The 16,595-nt window shown below is 39.9% G+C and overlaps 1 protein-coding gene across 5 annotated transcripts in view; it reads left to right on the top strand.

Annotated features, from left to right (window-relative positions):
* SEC24D (SEC24 homolog D, COPII coat complex component) overlaps positions 1 to 16,595 on the top strand; it is a 95,834-nt gene that overhangs the window by 41,139 nt on the left and 38,100 nt on the right. For 2 of the 5 annotated variants that reach the window (XM_041398923.1, XM_041398922.1), the window contains exons 2-4: positions 4,910 to 5,005; positions 15,015 to 15,197; positions 16,069 to 16,195. In XM_041398923.1, coding sequence (XP_041254857.1) covers positions 4,993 to 5,005; positions 15,015 to 15,197; positions 16,069 to 16,195 — 323 coding nt within the window. In that variant the 5' untranslated portion in view covers positions 4,910 to 4,992. Of the gene's footprint in view, positions 1 to 4,909; positions 5,006 to 10,065; positions 10,244 to 11,939; positions 12,041 to 14,451; positions 14,516 to 15,014; positions 15,198 to 16,068; positions 16,196 to 16,595 lie in introns of those variants that run through there. The other 3 variants (XM_041398921.1, XM_041398925.1, XM_041398926.1) reach the window with 3 other exon arrangements.

Raw genomic sequence — 16,595 nt, 5'->3', positions numbered from 1 at the left:
CTTAATTACTGTTAGGGTGTTTTGAGCTTGTATTAGTCTCTTATCATTCCGGTAAAAAGGAGAATAATCAAATCTGATCTCTGCTTCTGAACTTCTTCATATACTTATTGAAGAAATCAAATTAATCACCCCTGCATTTGGATGTTCACATTTGTGAGGGGAATTTGTACTAGATACAGATGTCTCTGCCACTTTTGACCATATAACTGTACTGTGCAAAATATTAGAACAGAACAACCTTGATTAGTGATTGCTCAGCTGAAAAAATGACCAGTCAGAACACCAGGATCTGTTTGATTTTGGCGTATGATAAAGCTTTGGGGATATTTTAACCTGGTACATTTAAAGTGATACAGGACTCTTTGCTTGAACTGACAAGAGCTGTGATCCTGATAGGAGAAAAAAAATAGGAGAAATAACTTTTGTCTCATCAGCATGTTGAGAGATTTTTCTAACAACAATTTCAAACAAATTGCTGCTTTCTTCTAAGGGCTAATTTCCTTCTTTGCTCTGCAGTAAACCATTTGAAGTCTGTAACTAAATTATTCCCATGATGGGGACGCCCAAAGCTTCCTATGTCTTAATCTCTCAAAGAACATTCCATAGGCCTTAACAATTCCCAGTTGCTTTATATTAATTTCTTAAATGCTTATGCTGCAGCATGTTTTGCTTTTCAATACACCTCATATCTTTTTGTACACTCCTGCATCCTGTGGGATTTCTGAATGCTGGTCAGAAACTGGACATCAAGATTAAAGTGGAGTCCATAATGGAGTTTATGACTTTTCGGTCTCTGTAATTTCTAGAGCTTAAAGAAATTGCATCAATTATGAGATTATTTTCAAAATACACTGGAAAATTTCAAGCTAATGTTAACTACAGTCATTTCACCACTCCCATCATCTCTGTTGTTTCACTAAAACCTAAAGGTTCAGTTTTAGGCAACAAGTAATAAAACTTTGATGTCACAAATAATCCTATAAACTGGGAAAATGACAAGTGGCAGAACTCACTCAAAATCAATCTATCTCTGCCCAAATACAGGGAAAGCTTTGGCTTCAATCTAATCTTGTATGATGAGATCTGTATTACAACATTTCCAGGTCAAACCTCCCCTTGCTCATCTCCCTTCAAGAACTGCCAGTCAAGAAACCCAGCACAACAGCCTGGATGAGCTGTGATAAGGTAGGAATAGCCATACTTGTAGAATAGCCAAAGTGAGACCATCCATCCTGAAATGTTTTCCCTGATAATAGATGGAAAATGGAACATGGAAAATAGTGCATTTCTTTGCCCAGGGAGCCTCCACTCAAAGATTTCCTCAGCTGGATGTGGCAGCTCTGTACTATGTACCAGGAATTTCTCTTCCATGAACTTTTGGATGTTGCTTCCTCTTGAGCCCACATAACTTTTAGTATCTTTAGCTTAGCATGGGAAGTCATCCCTAACTAAATACTGACATGAATAATCACCTTCTCTACCTTGAATCTGGATCCTACAGATTCATTTGATGTCCATTGGTTCATGGATCAAGGAAAACTGTGACCAGTTGTGACCCCAGGCACACTTCCCAGGCACTTATTTTACAGACATTTTGCATATCTACTTGTTTTTTTTTCAAAGAGAGAATAGAATAATTAGTCATGCTTTACTATCTCACACCTTTCATTCTCCTCATTTTCTTTCTCTACATCCTCTATAGTTCTAAGTCCTTTTTGAAATGAGGGTCTGCAACACCACACATGCTTCAGGGAGCAGACAAGGTTGGGATTTGTGCAATAACATGATGATATCTGTCTTGTTCTCTAGTTGCTAACCCCAACACTCCGAATTTGCTTTTTCAGACACTGCAGAGTTAATGTATTCCTGGAATTGTCTTTCAAAATCTTCAAATCTTGTCTGTTGCTGCTCAGTTCAAAGCACATACTTTTATATGTGAATTAATGTTTTTTTCCCCAATGTGTATCACCTTATACTTCTAAGCCATGTTATGGTATGGCTGCTTAGTTTTCTTAAAAGCCTTTGGTGAAGGAATTTGTTGAAAGCCTTTTGTAAATCCAAGATCAATCAGATCACCCTTATCCACGTGTTTTTTGATCCCTTCAAAGAGCTGCCTTATGTTCGTGAGGCAGGACTTCCTTTTATGAAAACCTTTTTAACTCTTCCCAGATAAGTCATATTTATCCAGACGTCCACTGTTCCATGTTACAGCTTCCACCTCTTTGTTTTGGATAGATATCAAGCTGACAGACTTCTTGTTTTCTGAGTCTCTCTTGGAAGACTTTAGTTAAAATATGGCACTCTCTAATCTCAGTAATGGTCACCTATTTCAGCTTTGAATTCCTCTAAAGCTGTGTGGTCTTGGTGACCACTTCTTAAGTTTCTTTGCCTCATCTGCCGCCACTTCTCCATATATTTTCTCCTTGTGCTGTCATAATTTATGATACTGAACAGTTTTACTACAAGTGGATTTGTCTAAAATCTAATAATCAAGTATTTCTGCAGCTGAGTTCAGAAGACATTCTTCAAATGTGAGAAGAAACAAGACATATGTTCGTCTTTTCATCCAGCAATAAAAGCAAAGCTTTCATTTCACCTACAGTAGTATCCTAGGTCTGTGGATTCTTTAAAAATGCAAACATTTCCACCCCTTCCTTAGTAATGAGGAAGAGACAGAGGGAAAGGGGATATCATGATCTCTAATTTATGGGCAGCATTTTACTGCTGTAAGTACCCAGATGGTCTGACTTCCTCTTTTTTCTGCATTTCATTTTCTTTTCATATCTGATTTTTTCCACATTAAAATCAACATAAGCTAGTTCCCCAATAATACTTATTTTAACAGCTTTCTACATTTAACTGTATCATCTGTAAACAATTTAACAAAATACCCAATTTATTGTAGAATGTGAATTCAGCCAAATGCGAGAATCAGCAGGGGGGAAAAAAGATTTTTAAAATGCCAGTGCTAATTTGTTTGGTGGGTTGTTGGTGGCTTTTTTGTTTGTTGGTTTGGTTTGGTTTTGGGGGGCTTTTTTTGTTTGGTTTTGTTTTGTTAATTATGTGGGGAAAATCCATCACTTGTAAATTTATAGCTGGTTTAATGAAAAAAAAAATATAAAATCACAGCCATGCCACTAAAGAAATCATGAGACACAGTCTCTTCCAAATGAAGGGAAGATGACCCCTTCCAATATATCCCCTTCAAATGATTTTTTTTAAGTGGCTTCTGCAAACTGGGCAATGTCAGGCACCTCAGCACATGTTCTTTTCCCAAATCATTGCCTAATAACTTACCTTCCTTCATAGTTCTACAATTCAATAGTTACATAAGGCAAAAGCAAATTTTGAGGTCAGATCTAAACATCATTTTCCACAAATGTTACGGAAGTAGAAAAATACATTTATGCTTAATTGCGACCCTTAAGTTTTTTACTTCTGAGTTAAGAAGCAACAAGGAACAGAGACACATGGAAAGAATTTAATTTTCAAAAGAGGTATAAAATGACAACGTGAATTAAATATATTGATGGAAGGTTCAAATGCGTGGCTCCAGCTAACATCCATTAAAGCTGATTCTCTTCATCTTTTCCCAGCAAAACTCTCTTGTCCTACAAGACAAATTAATAAAATCCAGATGTTTTGATTGCATGAGGAACCTTGCACTGCCAGATAAGAGGATGTGTTCACTGGACGTACAGACATTGAGTGGCAAAGTTACCAAAACGAGTAATACCAAGTTCTTAGTGAAAACAAATGAAATATACAAGTCATAGATAATTCTTAGCTACCTATAAGGCTAGACAGCAAAACTCTGCTCACACTCATAGGAGGCATTGAGCAGTTCCTCATCATTAAAGGTAAAAGCTTTTAAATTTTATCCCTAATGTGGATTATAAGGCAAGGTAGTGTATGATGGGTTTGAATTCTAGAACTAGTCCTGCTTTCTTGTTTTTTTGCCCAGCTTCAAGACTGGCAAATGAAGCACAGTGGAAGAAGCAAAGAAAAGTATAGGAGGGTATTTTTCAGCATTTAGGTTACTGGGTGTCATCCTAGATTAGGAGTTTTGGATCTATTGTGAGGGGAAAAATCCAAATAAACTGGCAAAAGAAGCCACTTTCCTCCAAAACACAGAAACAATGTTGTTAGCATTGGGCATTGCTGAACTATGTAAGAGTAAATAGAAATTTGTGCAGAGAATGTAACTACAATCCAATTAATGAGCAGCTCTCAAAGCATGTACATAGGCCTCTGCAGCCAAAGACCTGCACCATTAAATATAAGACATTAGAATGCATAAAAATATATGGATAACTCAAAGAGACAATAATCTGGGGAAGAGGCCTCTCGTGGTTTTTTGGTGATTGTCCTACCTGTTCCTACCACAGCCAGTCTCGGATAATCAGGAAATACTTTCCCAAACTGGCTAAAGAGAAGTAAACTTTTTTTTTCCCCTGGACTTCTTGGAGAAAAATATTTTTAGGTTTTCTTTTATAAAAAGACAAGGATTTCAGATTGTGTCAAAAAATTAGTTCACAAAATAGCTACAAGACTTTGTTGTGAGAGAAAGTAAAACACATTCACTGCAAGGTTTGTGAACATGGAAAAAAAAAATTGTGATGCTGGAATTACTGTTTCTTATTAATCTAGGAGTAACGTTTTGGGCTAGAATTCATGTTTCCAGGTGCCATTCCACTGCTGGTTTTACTTATCCCTGTGTTTTAGCAAGTAAGAACTAATTTACTCTTGGGACTTGGAATGACTCTTAGGTGTCTATTTCCTTTTCATTTTGATTCCCAGGAGATGGGATGACTACATTTTTGGCTTCAGTAGTTGGAAAAATTCTGATAAAAGCCTCTAAAGTAAAAAGAAAACTATTTATGTGTAATTTTCTTTCTGGTTTTGGCAGGGAGATGCTGCATCCCATTCTTCCTAACAAAGCCTAAGAGAATCAAAATTGATCTTCTTTGCCAAAGCTTGGAAGAGCCTTGAATGGAACACGCATGTAAGTAATGCAAGCAGGTGTTTCGCTTTCCTCACCTCTGCCCTAGTGCTTCATCCTGCTCTTTGAATTGTCATTTAAAGGGGGCAGTTAAGTAACACAGCACCTTTTATCCATCTGTTCATCTAAAACAGTTGGATTTTATGGTCTCCCCTCTTCCTATTGAAAGAACATTCCATGCCAGCGTGTTGGGCTAAAGAAATACACCATGCCAAACTCTCCTCTGATGTACAACAATGAAATGAATCAAGAGTAATCACATCATATTCAGTTAGAAAATATATTTTCATCATAGCTGAGATATGGATTAGGTCCAAATAATCTACTAAATTTTGAAATGATGGTTTAATGTGGAATTTAGGATTGAACACAAATATTTAAAATTAGTCTGATGAATACTCTCCTGCATCAGATTTCATCTTTTAAATTTTGTTTCCTGTTAGCAAGTGTAGAGGTGATTCACTCCCCTTGACTGGTTGCTTTGAAAGAGCTCAATTACATACATGGCTGCAGTCCAGCATAAAAATCAACTACTTTTGCATTGCAGTTTAAAGCAGGTATTGTTTCTTACTTGGAAGGCTCCTAAGAATGAATTTTTCCATAGTGAAAACAAGAACAGGAGAAGCAGAGAAAAACTGAGTTATAATGCAGTGTGGGTCTCGGGAAGTTTGGGAGTTAAGTTACTACACTTGAAAACTCATTTTTTGGTCTGGGCCTGGAAAATTGGAGAAATAGCTGCTCAATACAGTGAAGCCTTAAGAAATATGAAAACTTCTGAAATTCTTTGCTTGTAGTTTGGTAGTTTGAGTCCTCCTGAAGTATCCTTTCCTTCCCTCTTTCCTCTGTATTACAAAATAAGCTGTAAGGTTTGTGAAGCAGTTTCTAACACTCACTGCAGTGAAGTGTTTTGCTGAGTGTCTGCCCCAGTGAGTCTGATGTTGGTGGTTCCAGCTAGAGCATCTGGCAAAAGGACAGGGCATAAGAAGTCACCTTGGCACCAAGTCCCGCCTGCAAAAGGCAGAGAGCATTGCTCACTCTGCCTCTGAATGGTTCTGGTTAGGCTTCACCAAAGAAGCAGGGGTGACACAACCAGGACCTCCCTGCATGAAATGTTACCCCCATCCAAATAACTGCAATAGATTAAAAAGCAATCCAGCTATCTTCATTCCTGGCAATAGGAACAATAATTCCAGCTCTTTGATAATTAATTCCTTTCCAAGTGGAGCAGATTCTATTGGAAAAATCTGCCCTCCAAAAACACCTTGATGTTTAACCCCTGCTGATCCTTCAGCCTTGCCTGTTGCGCTGCATCTTCTTGCTAGGAACCAATTTCCAGACTTCTCAGCTCCTTCTGCCTCTGATACAGGCCTCTGCTTTTGGTGCTCTTGTACTCTGTAGCTGACCTTGACATGGATCTGTCTGTTTTCCACACAACTGCCCATGTCTGCAAATGCTGAACAAGTGGTTTATGTGCCTCCACAGTGCAAAGCTACCACACATGCTGTGACACCAAGCGTGGCATAGAATTTTGCTCCTGCCCTTAATTTTAATTGCAGCTGCATCTCCTATCCTTCTGTTGTTTCTATGGTGTAAAAATAACATGATGGATCTTTAAAAAAATAATTCAGATGTTTATTTTTGTTGATCATGGGGAAGGCATCAATTGCTTTATACTAAAGGTATCCAAATAGAATGAACCCAGTATTTTGAAAAATACTTTGTAATCAAGACTGATATTCAACATTAATGGTAAAGCAGAAGCACAGTGAAAGTAAGAACACACATAGAAGTATTTGCATCTTAATCAAATCACCAGTTTGTTACGAAGAACTCACGCAGCTACTCTTTTTTATTGCTAGTAAGTTTGTGTACTGCTCTATAGCAAGATCCCACTACTATATGAGAAATTTTAAACACAAGCAGGAAACATAAAATGAAACCCAATGTAAATAAAGCTGCTTCAGATGCTTTTGAATGTAAAAGTAAAATACATCAATGTTTGAGAAATTTGAGAAATACATTCAGCAAGCAAACACAGAAAGGATGGTTTAACTTTCTGCTGTTCTTTCAGACTGGTGGGCTAATGTTTATTCACAGTGCTTTATAAGCGATACATTATTAATCAGATTATACTAAGACCTCATCTTTGTTTTTATGTTAGAGTTCATTAAGTAGCAATTACAGCAGGATAATCAAGTCTTGGGGTTTTTTTTTTGGTTAAGAACAGGTAGTGCAATCTTCCACTCATGCATCTTAGACAGTAGTAAATGTATTTTAAAAATAATTTAAATTCCCCAACTGAAACATCACAGCAGTTTTCTCAGAACACCACATCTATCTCCTGTAAATGTTCCAGATCGAGTTGCCAGAATGTTGATTTCATTAGGAAACCAAAATAGCAACAGTCAGTGAGAGTAAGCGGAGGAGTCTCACAGCTTGCAGATATTGGGAAATCCAGATGCTTAAACCAGCCAGAAAGTATTTTTTGGGAGAAAACAGCCACAGTGATTTTTCTAAAGCACATTTGCTTTGTAACGTGTGGCTTGCATAGAACTTACCACATGTGGACCATAAAGAGTTTTATAAAAATTTCTGGTTTACTGAGTTTCAGGGAAAGAAAGTGGTTTTAGCCAAGAGGCACCAACTCAACAAGAGATCAGGACCTTGGCTTTAAAGCGAGTGCCCTGTTCTCAAGACCCAGAGTGTCTCCTAAGTAAATAATAGCATTAAGTCTCTTTCACTTGCATATCGTTTTTCGTGCCTAAATAGCATTTTTTGCTTCGCAGATATGCCAGCAAGCTCTACCAACAGTCTCTGAGGTAGGCAGTGAATGCCCTCTGTGCTGGTCTGTTTTTGTCCTCTGGGGGAGTTAGGGAGCATGGAGACAACAGGGGCCATCATTGTGGATTTCCCAGTTGCCAGGGATGTTGAAAAGGGTTGGGGCAGGGAAGGAGTGAAGCACTCCCAGTCCTCCCATTCTCTGCAGGATATAACAAAATTCAACCATTTCTAGAGTCAAACAGTGCAGCTGTTCTAAAGCTTACCAGCAACCAACACAACATCCCAGTTCACAGCAGGGAATAGAATGTATAATCAGTCTAAATGAATTTGCAGATTAATTCAGACAAACAGAATACAAGTTTATGAATTGGAATTGGATTCCCACTTCTTCTCATCTAAAAATACTTTGGAAACTTTAATGAGCACAAAGTGCCAGGACATCTTTATGGAAAGCAGCCTGAGGGGTAGTACAGCTTTACCATCAGAGCAAGCGGTCAGCACTCAGCAGAAGGAAAAAAGGGAGATTCACCGGCATGATCCGTGTGCTCAGCAATCCCTAATGGCCTCCCAGTGGCCTCCTCGACTGGCCAGGACCCACTGTGGTCCTGGGTGCTCTGATCCACAGCCTGAGTTACTTTGGTGAACAAAAACCCAACTAACCAGTAAGGAATTATTCTTCCTTTATTGTGGCCTGAGCTGAAACAGGTGATAGTGGACAGTCCCTGTAGGAAGTATCTATTAACATGGGGTACTTAAAATATGCAGCAATGAATGCATGCCCAGGATTTCAACATTCCTGTATTGTTTGTCCTGAATAACAACACCTATAGACATCAGTCTGGTATTCTGAAACCTTTGGATGTTTTCATTCCCTCTGGGGCAGTGTTGAAAGGGTGTACTCCAATCGTATTTTCTAATTGCCTTTGAGACTGCTGAATCAAAATATCAGTATTCACTTCTGCTGTACCTTCTTTCAGGTTTCTACTGTGCTTAGCTTTTTATATTAGAAATGTAGCTGTGTCACAGCATTGATGTGTTTCTTCTGACAGTAGTGTTCTGATTCCTGAAATATTACATGTTTTCTTTTCCTTCATACAGTATTTTCTAATCTGACACACGATTTTTTGAGAGGAATAGAATTCCTTCAAAGTTTGGGGTTTTTTTATACCAAAGTCCTTGTTTTCATTTTAATGAAATAATATTTTTTAATATAATTTCATTTTTCTTGTAAAACACTTTACACTGAGCTGTAAGCTGGTTTTCATAGACCTTAAGAAGATTTTAGTGAATATATGTAAGCAAGATAAGAAAACAAAGTAAATTTTTTATGTAAATAACTCTTAGGACTCTTCTGATGTGCAAAAGCAAACCTGTAGCTTGTCTGAAGGACATACAAATGAAATAAAAGAAGAAAAACAGTTTCAACAAAAAGAAGCACCTTTTAAAATGTATAATCCTTGGAGCTTTATGAACTATTCCTTGTGATGAAATAGTCTTTTCTTTAAAGAACATGCCAAATATTGCCCACATCTTCCCCTAGGGAAAGGTTTGTTCTGATTCCTCTTGGCACCTTGTAGCAATGCTGTATTTTAAGGACATGCAGTAACTGAACAGTTTAGGATACCATTTAGGTTTCCGGGAATCACACACACATTGTCTTAATGGGATGTGCTATGAGATAGAGACAGGAGACCTGAGACAGAGACAGGAGATCTGCATGGTTTGCTCAACAAGGACTTTTATAGACCTCCAGTAGTAATTTCTGGGAACAGTCCAATCTCAAATTATTTGAAAAATAATACTAACTAAAGAACAAATTTAATAATGGTCTCAGAAAGATTTGAGCTAGCCTTCTATAGACCTTTATACTAGTCCAAATTGGGTCTGAAATGTATGAAATCACATTCATTTTCAGCAGCATTGCATAGGTACCACTACAGGATAAATTTTCCAACCTAATTGATTCTGTTAAGAAAAGTAATTTAACCTACAAGGTCATCATTGCTGACAATGATCGAAACCAAACCAGTCTGATTCTCAGATTTTATGCTACAGTTTAACTAAAATGATTTGATACAATTGATTGCAATAGTTTAGCAATCCTGCAGTCTCATTTCTGTGAAATTACATTCCAGACCAATAACACACTTTAATGATGTTTCCACCTTTCTGAAATTGAAAACCTTAAAATATTTTAAATGTTATAGGTGAAAATAGTAGATAAATCCTAGTTGTAGTTCCAAACATCCAGACTGTGACATGCTGCATGCCTTTTGTCTCAGTGTGCCAGGCTAAAGGACAACAGGAGCATCCTCGAAAAAAAGAGGCATCTTGATCCATTTCCAGACTGGGCCTGAATTAAGGGAAGACCTGCCAATGCCATGGCTTCTCCTTACTATCTTTTGCTGATCTCATGTTTCGGTTTCACTGGAGCTGATTTCTGGGAGGAGAAATCTGATAGTAAGTATTCAGTGGCCCAGTGAGTGCACGGTTCCTCAGTGCTGAGTTATCCACAGCTGCTTACTGTTAATAGCTTAGAGCGAGACACAGCAGCACTGCTGGGACAGTGGCTGCCTGTCTCCCTGGCAAAACAGGGAATGTCCAAACTTAAACCTCTTGTTTTCCTCAGTGGCGTGGTATTTCAGAAGAGTTTTGCATAACTTTAATGTGTCTGTTATAACCAGGAAAACAGATAGGGGTAAGGGATGAAACTACAGCACAGCAATGATGAAAGGCATTGGTTTGCATCCTGCTTATGAAAGAGTCACTGATACCTTGCAGTCAAAACCACATCCAGTTTAACCGATGCTTGTCACCTCAGGGATGAAATTTTCCATTCTGATTAGACAGTTGGGAGAGATTTGAAAGGTTTTAGACTTCCCCTGACATATCCAATGTATTGGCTCTAATAGCACATAGAAAACCAGCTTATATTATTTAGTGGTGAATCCAGCTCTGGTTAGCAAGAATAAGACAGATCAAGCCTTGTTCTTGCCTGCTTTGTGTTGCTTGTTGAGGTTTCCAGTTAGTCTGTCATGTAAAGGATGCCACCGTGCATCTTCATTTTGACACCTGTTTCAAAGGCCCTGGGGTTTTTTTCAGAAATTTATTGTACAGCAATGAATGCTTTGGACAGTTTGTTTTGAACTCACAGCCGTTACTGAGGTATAGCTCTAGGTAAACCTGTTTAGTACTTTCAGAAGACTTCATAAGGTTGTAGAACAAGGATAAGAAAGCCTCTGGAGCCTGAATTCCAGATGCATGTGAGTTATGCAGCTGTTGTGGCGTGATTCTTGGGGCTGTCCTGTGCAGGGCCAGGAGCTGGATTTTGATGATCCTTGTGGGTCCCTTCTAATTCAGTATATTCTATGATTCTGTGATTCTTTGAGTGATTGCTTTTCTTCATCTGCCAGTCTCCTTTTTACTTTAATGTGATTAGGAAGAAAATTAACTTTACAAATACATCTTCCTCATGTTACTTCCAATCTCTCTCATGTTACTCCCATGTTTCTACTTTGTTAATTAGAAAAACATTACCTCTCCTGTAACCAAGGCAGCATTTTTAAATGCACTTGAACAGTAATTAAAACCAGAGTATGCAAACAGGTAAAGTACCTGCATCACATTTCACTGGAGATATTCAGGCGGCATAATTTTACTTACAGATATGGAAGATATATATATATATGTGTAAAATGTAGTTGAAAATACACATATATACATCCTCGACCAGGCAGCTGGCGACAGGGTGAGAGGATACAGTCTTAAGCTGCTCCAGGGTTGGTTTAAGTAGGACATAAGGAGGAATTTCTCACAGAACGGATAATTGGACATTGGAACGGGCTGCCCGGGGAGGCGGTGCAGTCACCGTCCCTGGAGGCGTTTCAGGAAAGCCTGGACGTGGCACTGAGGGACATGGTTTGGTTGACGTGGTGGTGTTCGGTCACAGGTCGGACTCGATGATCTCAGAGATCTTTTCCAACCTAACTGGTTCCGTGATTCTGTTTATCAAGCACATAACGAGGAAAACCAAGTAACCCTTTAGTACGACGGCTCCGCGTTACGAGCGGGACGTACCGCATCCCTGATCCCGGTGTGACCGCCCCGGGCTGCCCTTCGCTCCCGCCCGGCAGGGCACGGCCCGGCCGGGGGGGGCGGGGCGGGCGCGGGGCTGCGGCCGCCCTCAGCAGCGCGGAGCCCGGGGCTGCGCCCAGCCGCGAGCAGCCGGCGGCGGAGCCTGGCCCCGGGCGGGCACAGGTACTGCCGCGGGGCGGGCGGTGGCTCCGGGCGCGGGGCCGGACCTGTTGCGAGCTTACGGCGGCTGAAAACTCGTAGGCGATGGGGATAGGAAAGTTACGTGCGTAAAAAGATGTAGTAAAGTTCGGCAGGCTTGGCGGTGAACGGGGGAAAATTTAGATTTTGCTTTCATAGCTGGGTTCGCGGTGCGGTACCGGAAAAGAGCCCTGAAGTAGGTGTGTAGCTGTGTTGCACTTCGGTAACCAAAGTGACGCTGTGCATGGGAAGGGACCGCTCCTCTGCCGGCATGGCGAGCTGGGGAGCGCAGTGTCTCCGGAGAAATACAAAGTTAATACTTCTCCTTCAGGGAGCCAAGGACTTCAGCCCGTTTTTGTTTCTGTTGTCCTACTTCTGCTTGCACATAGTTGACTTTTACATCTTCACAGAGACAGCATAGCGTTGCATAGGTGCAGCGATCCTCTGAAAAAGGTGGCAGCCTATTCGGTAATAGAAGTCAATTAAATTCTGTAGCTGTTCCTCAGTGTCGGTGCTGTTCCCCAGGTTATGGGATATAAGGTAAAGTAGTGTCAAGACAGGAAGAAAAAAGTTTTCATGACCTTCTGCATGAACTCTTCTCATTGTGTGGTGATGCATCCACAGCCCCCACCTCTTCCCCCCGGTATAACCTCTGAAATGCTCAAAATCCTTCAGACAACCTTAAAATACTCATTTGTGATAGTTGGTATATATACCTATCCTGAGAAGAGATTAAATATCCTTGGTGCTAAATAGAATCTGGAACTGTGTTGAAGAACTTGTATTATTTTATCTGTGGTTAGAGCTCCTGTCTCACTTCAGCACAACCTCTGTGTGTTTATACTGTCTGTGGGAAGTTTGACGTGGCAATTTTTTTTTTTTTTTTTGTGTGTGTGAGTAAGCTGTGGAGGAAGTAATTTCCTCTGAATGCTCTTGCAGCTTAAGTTGTTGGTTGTTGCAGCTGCCTCTAAGTGAAAATCTCTTCCTTTATATAGATATAAAGTATGTATATATCTGTGCTGGTGTGTAGGTAATTTAATGCTAATCTAGTGTCTTTTGGAACAACTAAAGCTCTCATTGCCACGTCTCTTCTGATGGAGGTGGGGGAGGGAAGAAGGTACAGCTGGCAGCACCAAGCTGGTTAAACATTTTTCTTTCTTCTGCTTGTTACTTTCACTCTCATTTACCTTGTTATCCAATAAATAGGAGTGAACTCCATAGGATTAACTCCCAGAAGTAGCTAACCACTGCAACTGAGAAATCTTGTGCTGCAGCATTGAAGGGTGTGGAGAGGGCCAGGCCCTGTACACAGCTCAGAGGGATTTCTTGTCTGATGAGGATGATCAGTAAAACTGTTGAGGTTTTTTTCTTCAGAAATAGCTGTTTCATTTGGGAAGCCTAGGAATGGGCTTTCTGGTAGGGATAACTTTTCTCTACTGGCATGTGCCAGTGCAGCATAAATTTATCAGTGTGTTCTTGGAGCTGTAATTTCGAGGTGCCTTTGTGTGTGCTTCTGAAACACAATTCATGTTTTATTTTCATCCAGTTTCCGTGTTTAAAGATGACTCCACAGCTTGAGCTTAATTTAAGAATGTGAAGTAGAGGTGGTTGGGAAAGCTTTTTCCAAGGAACACTTTAACACCTGAAATGCTAATTTATGTTGTGTAGTTCTTTGGGGATGCCTGGCTTATGTGCTTGAGACACTGTGTGAGTAGTAAATGCTTGTTCAGGGTTTGAATCCTCAGCATTTCTCATAACAGTTTAATTTGGGCCTCCGGAAAGTGAAGTTCTGTTATTATTAAATTCAGTCTGCTATCAAAATGGAAGCTCTCACATGGGAAAGAGGAATCTTGTTATCAAGGTTGAAGAGTGCACAACTTTAGTAACTTTGAAGATCCCTTGGTGGCAAGGGCTCTGTATCTGAAAACTAATCTGGTGAAATACAATCATATGGTTTGTCAATTCAGGATTCTTCAGATTTTCTGGTTCTAAAAATGATGGCAGTTACCATGACACTCTTTCCTGAAAGTTTTCTAAAATGTTACTCTGTTAAACAAAATCTGACTACAAGAAAGAAATACCATATCTTGTGAATGATCTCATCATTAGAAAACTCTTTCTGAATTGCTGTCTATCTAGTTCTGGGTGTTGCTTGTTTCATTTATTTAACAACAACAGGATCGAGATGTGAAACTTATGGAGAAGATGCCTGATAACAACAAGGGCAACATACAGTGCTGTTGGGCCATACTGCCTCAGCTCTCCCTCGTGGGATGTCTTGTGCTCAGTTTTGGCACACTGGGGAGTTCTGGAGTTAAAAGGCTGCTCAGGCCTGGGCCAGTAATGCAGAAGACAACCAGGATTAGGAACTCTCTCTATCCTGTGTTTTAGCCTCTGTTTTACCAGCATCAAAAGCAAGGAATCTTCCATCACCTGCTTGGAGTTGGGTTGATGCACAAGGTTTGTGAAAGGTTTGGTGGGAAACTGGTGTCATATTCCTCTAAAATAAGGTGTGCTAGCACAGGAGATCACAGGAGGTCACTCTGCCTTTCCTGATTTTTCAGTGAGTTCTGGGTTGTTTGGCATGGCTGGTATTGGGGGAGCAGGATTCACAGTGTATTTTCCATGTGTAGTTGAAGTCAAGGCTCTCCCAGTAAAAAGAACAGTCTGGGACTTTCCAGACTGTTAGAAAACTCTGTGAGAGTTTTTTCCTTCTGCACATCCATTGCTTACAGCTCTCTCCATGGGCTTGGGAGAGCTGAATCCCATTTAAATGCAGCGTGTGGTAATGCCAAGGAAACTAAGCTATCAAGCAAAACCTATATATGTCCCTGACTTCAGGTCGTTCTTTGCCTTCAAATGTGTCTTTTATCTTTTTTGGGGGGAGAATACAATTCACAGCCTTTTCAAATGCAGAGAGAGTGATTAATAGTAGCAGGTGTCATTTTCCTTGTTGCAGATTCCTGTAGTGGACACAATATTTGGAATGAGAAAATTGCCATCATGAGTCAACAAGGTTATGTTGCAGCTCCTCCATATTCCCAGTCCCAGCCAGGAATAGGAGGTTTTGGACCACCCAGTTCTTCAATTCATTATGGACATTATGGGGACCCTAACTCTGCATACTCAGCACCTCAACCAGGTATTATTTTGGCTTAAAATTTGTTTTCAGAGTCTACCTTTCTGTATTTTGCATCTCTTTCCACCTTGTGTAAATTTTACACTGATACTGCAACAGGAAACAAAAAAAGTTTTACCCAGTTTCTCTAAAACTTGTTGAAAACAGCAGGAGTTGTGTTATTCTAATTAAATGCTGAATATAGTCAGAATTCTGATAGAAATGCTTTTGGTAATTAGCTTATTAGAATACTTGGGGTAAGTACTGGTTTTCATACCAGGTGATTTTTTTTAATGTTATAGTAATTTAAAGAGAAAATAGTTCAAGAAATGTGATTTGTTGTTCAACACTACTGTTTACATAAATCACAGTTTCTTCATAGTCTCTATACTAGGTCTGAATTAGGAACAGTTTTGAGCAGAGGAGTGCAGGTTGCACACATGGAACCTCTTTTTGTTTTTACTTTAACAAGTTGTTTTAAGTTTTCATTCTTACCTCGGTCTGTGAAATCAAAGGGACCTCTTGTTTCTACTTTGAAGTATAGCTGGGTGACAGGGAATTAGCACTGCCCCACACTGGCAATTGCAGTGTCTGTGTGTTTTGGGTTTTTTTCTTACTGTTCCTCTTGGGTTCTTGGCTGGAAAGCTGTGAACTGCTGTTTGTTTGCTTTTTTCTCTCTCTTAGTTTTTCATATCTACTTTTATAACTGAGCAGAAATCTGTGCTTTCCAACAGAATCACTGAGACTGGAAGGGACCTCTGGTCTAACCCCTCTGCTTAAGCAGGGTGACCCAAACTTGTTGTTCTTAATGCTGGAGCAGAGCTGCACACCTGCATTTCTTGCCCAGCTTGTTCTTTCTTAAAGGTTTTACATAAAAGTGCTTAATCTTTTGCAGGTGTGTCGAAATCAACTGTGCCTTTTGGATCTCCAGCTCCTGTTGGGCCTCCACCACCTGGTGCACAGCAATTCAGCCAGGCCAGTTTCCAGAATGGGTCTGGTACACCAGGACAGCAGCCTCACAGGTGACTGGAAAGGATCAACACCTGACATCTGAGCTGTTTGACCTCTGTTACCTCTCTGTGAAGGAGGCAGGAATGGGAAGGGGAGAAAACAGGGACAGGTGAAAGCTGTAGAAAGAAATCTTTGCAAGAAGGTTGTATGAGGGGATAGCCAAGCTTTATTACACAATATTTGTGTTGCAGGTAAAGTGAGTCAATATGCAGCTCTTTAATTTAATTCTGTCAAATATTAGTTATTGTCCACATTTCCCAGGAGTGGCAAAATTAGTTTGTGTACCCATAGGGCATTCAGTTGTAGGGAACTTGACACCATTTAACATTCTTCTTGTAGTTGGTTGAAATCTTAATCTCCTTCTGTGGTTCTTAGTTTTTGTGTAGTTATTTCATTTCACTGTGGGAAGGA

The sequence above is a fragment of the Onychostruthus taczanowskii genome, unplaced genomic scaffold (assembly GCF_017590055.1).
Source record: "Onychostruthus taczanowskii isolate IOZ18803 unplaced genomic scaffold, ASM1759005v1 scaffold150, whole genome shotgun sequence".
In the NCBI taxonomy this organism is placed as follows: Eukaryota; Metazoa; Chordata; class Aves; order Passeriformes; family Passeridae; genus Onychostruthus; species Onychostruthus taczanowskii.
The sequence above is the reverse complement of the archived record's forward strand: the minus strand, read 5'-3'. Positions and strand labels throughout refer to the sequence as shown.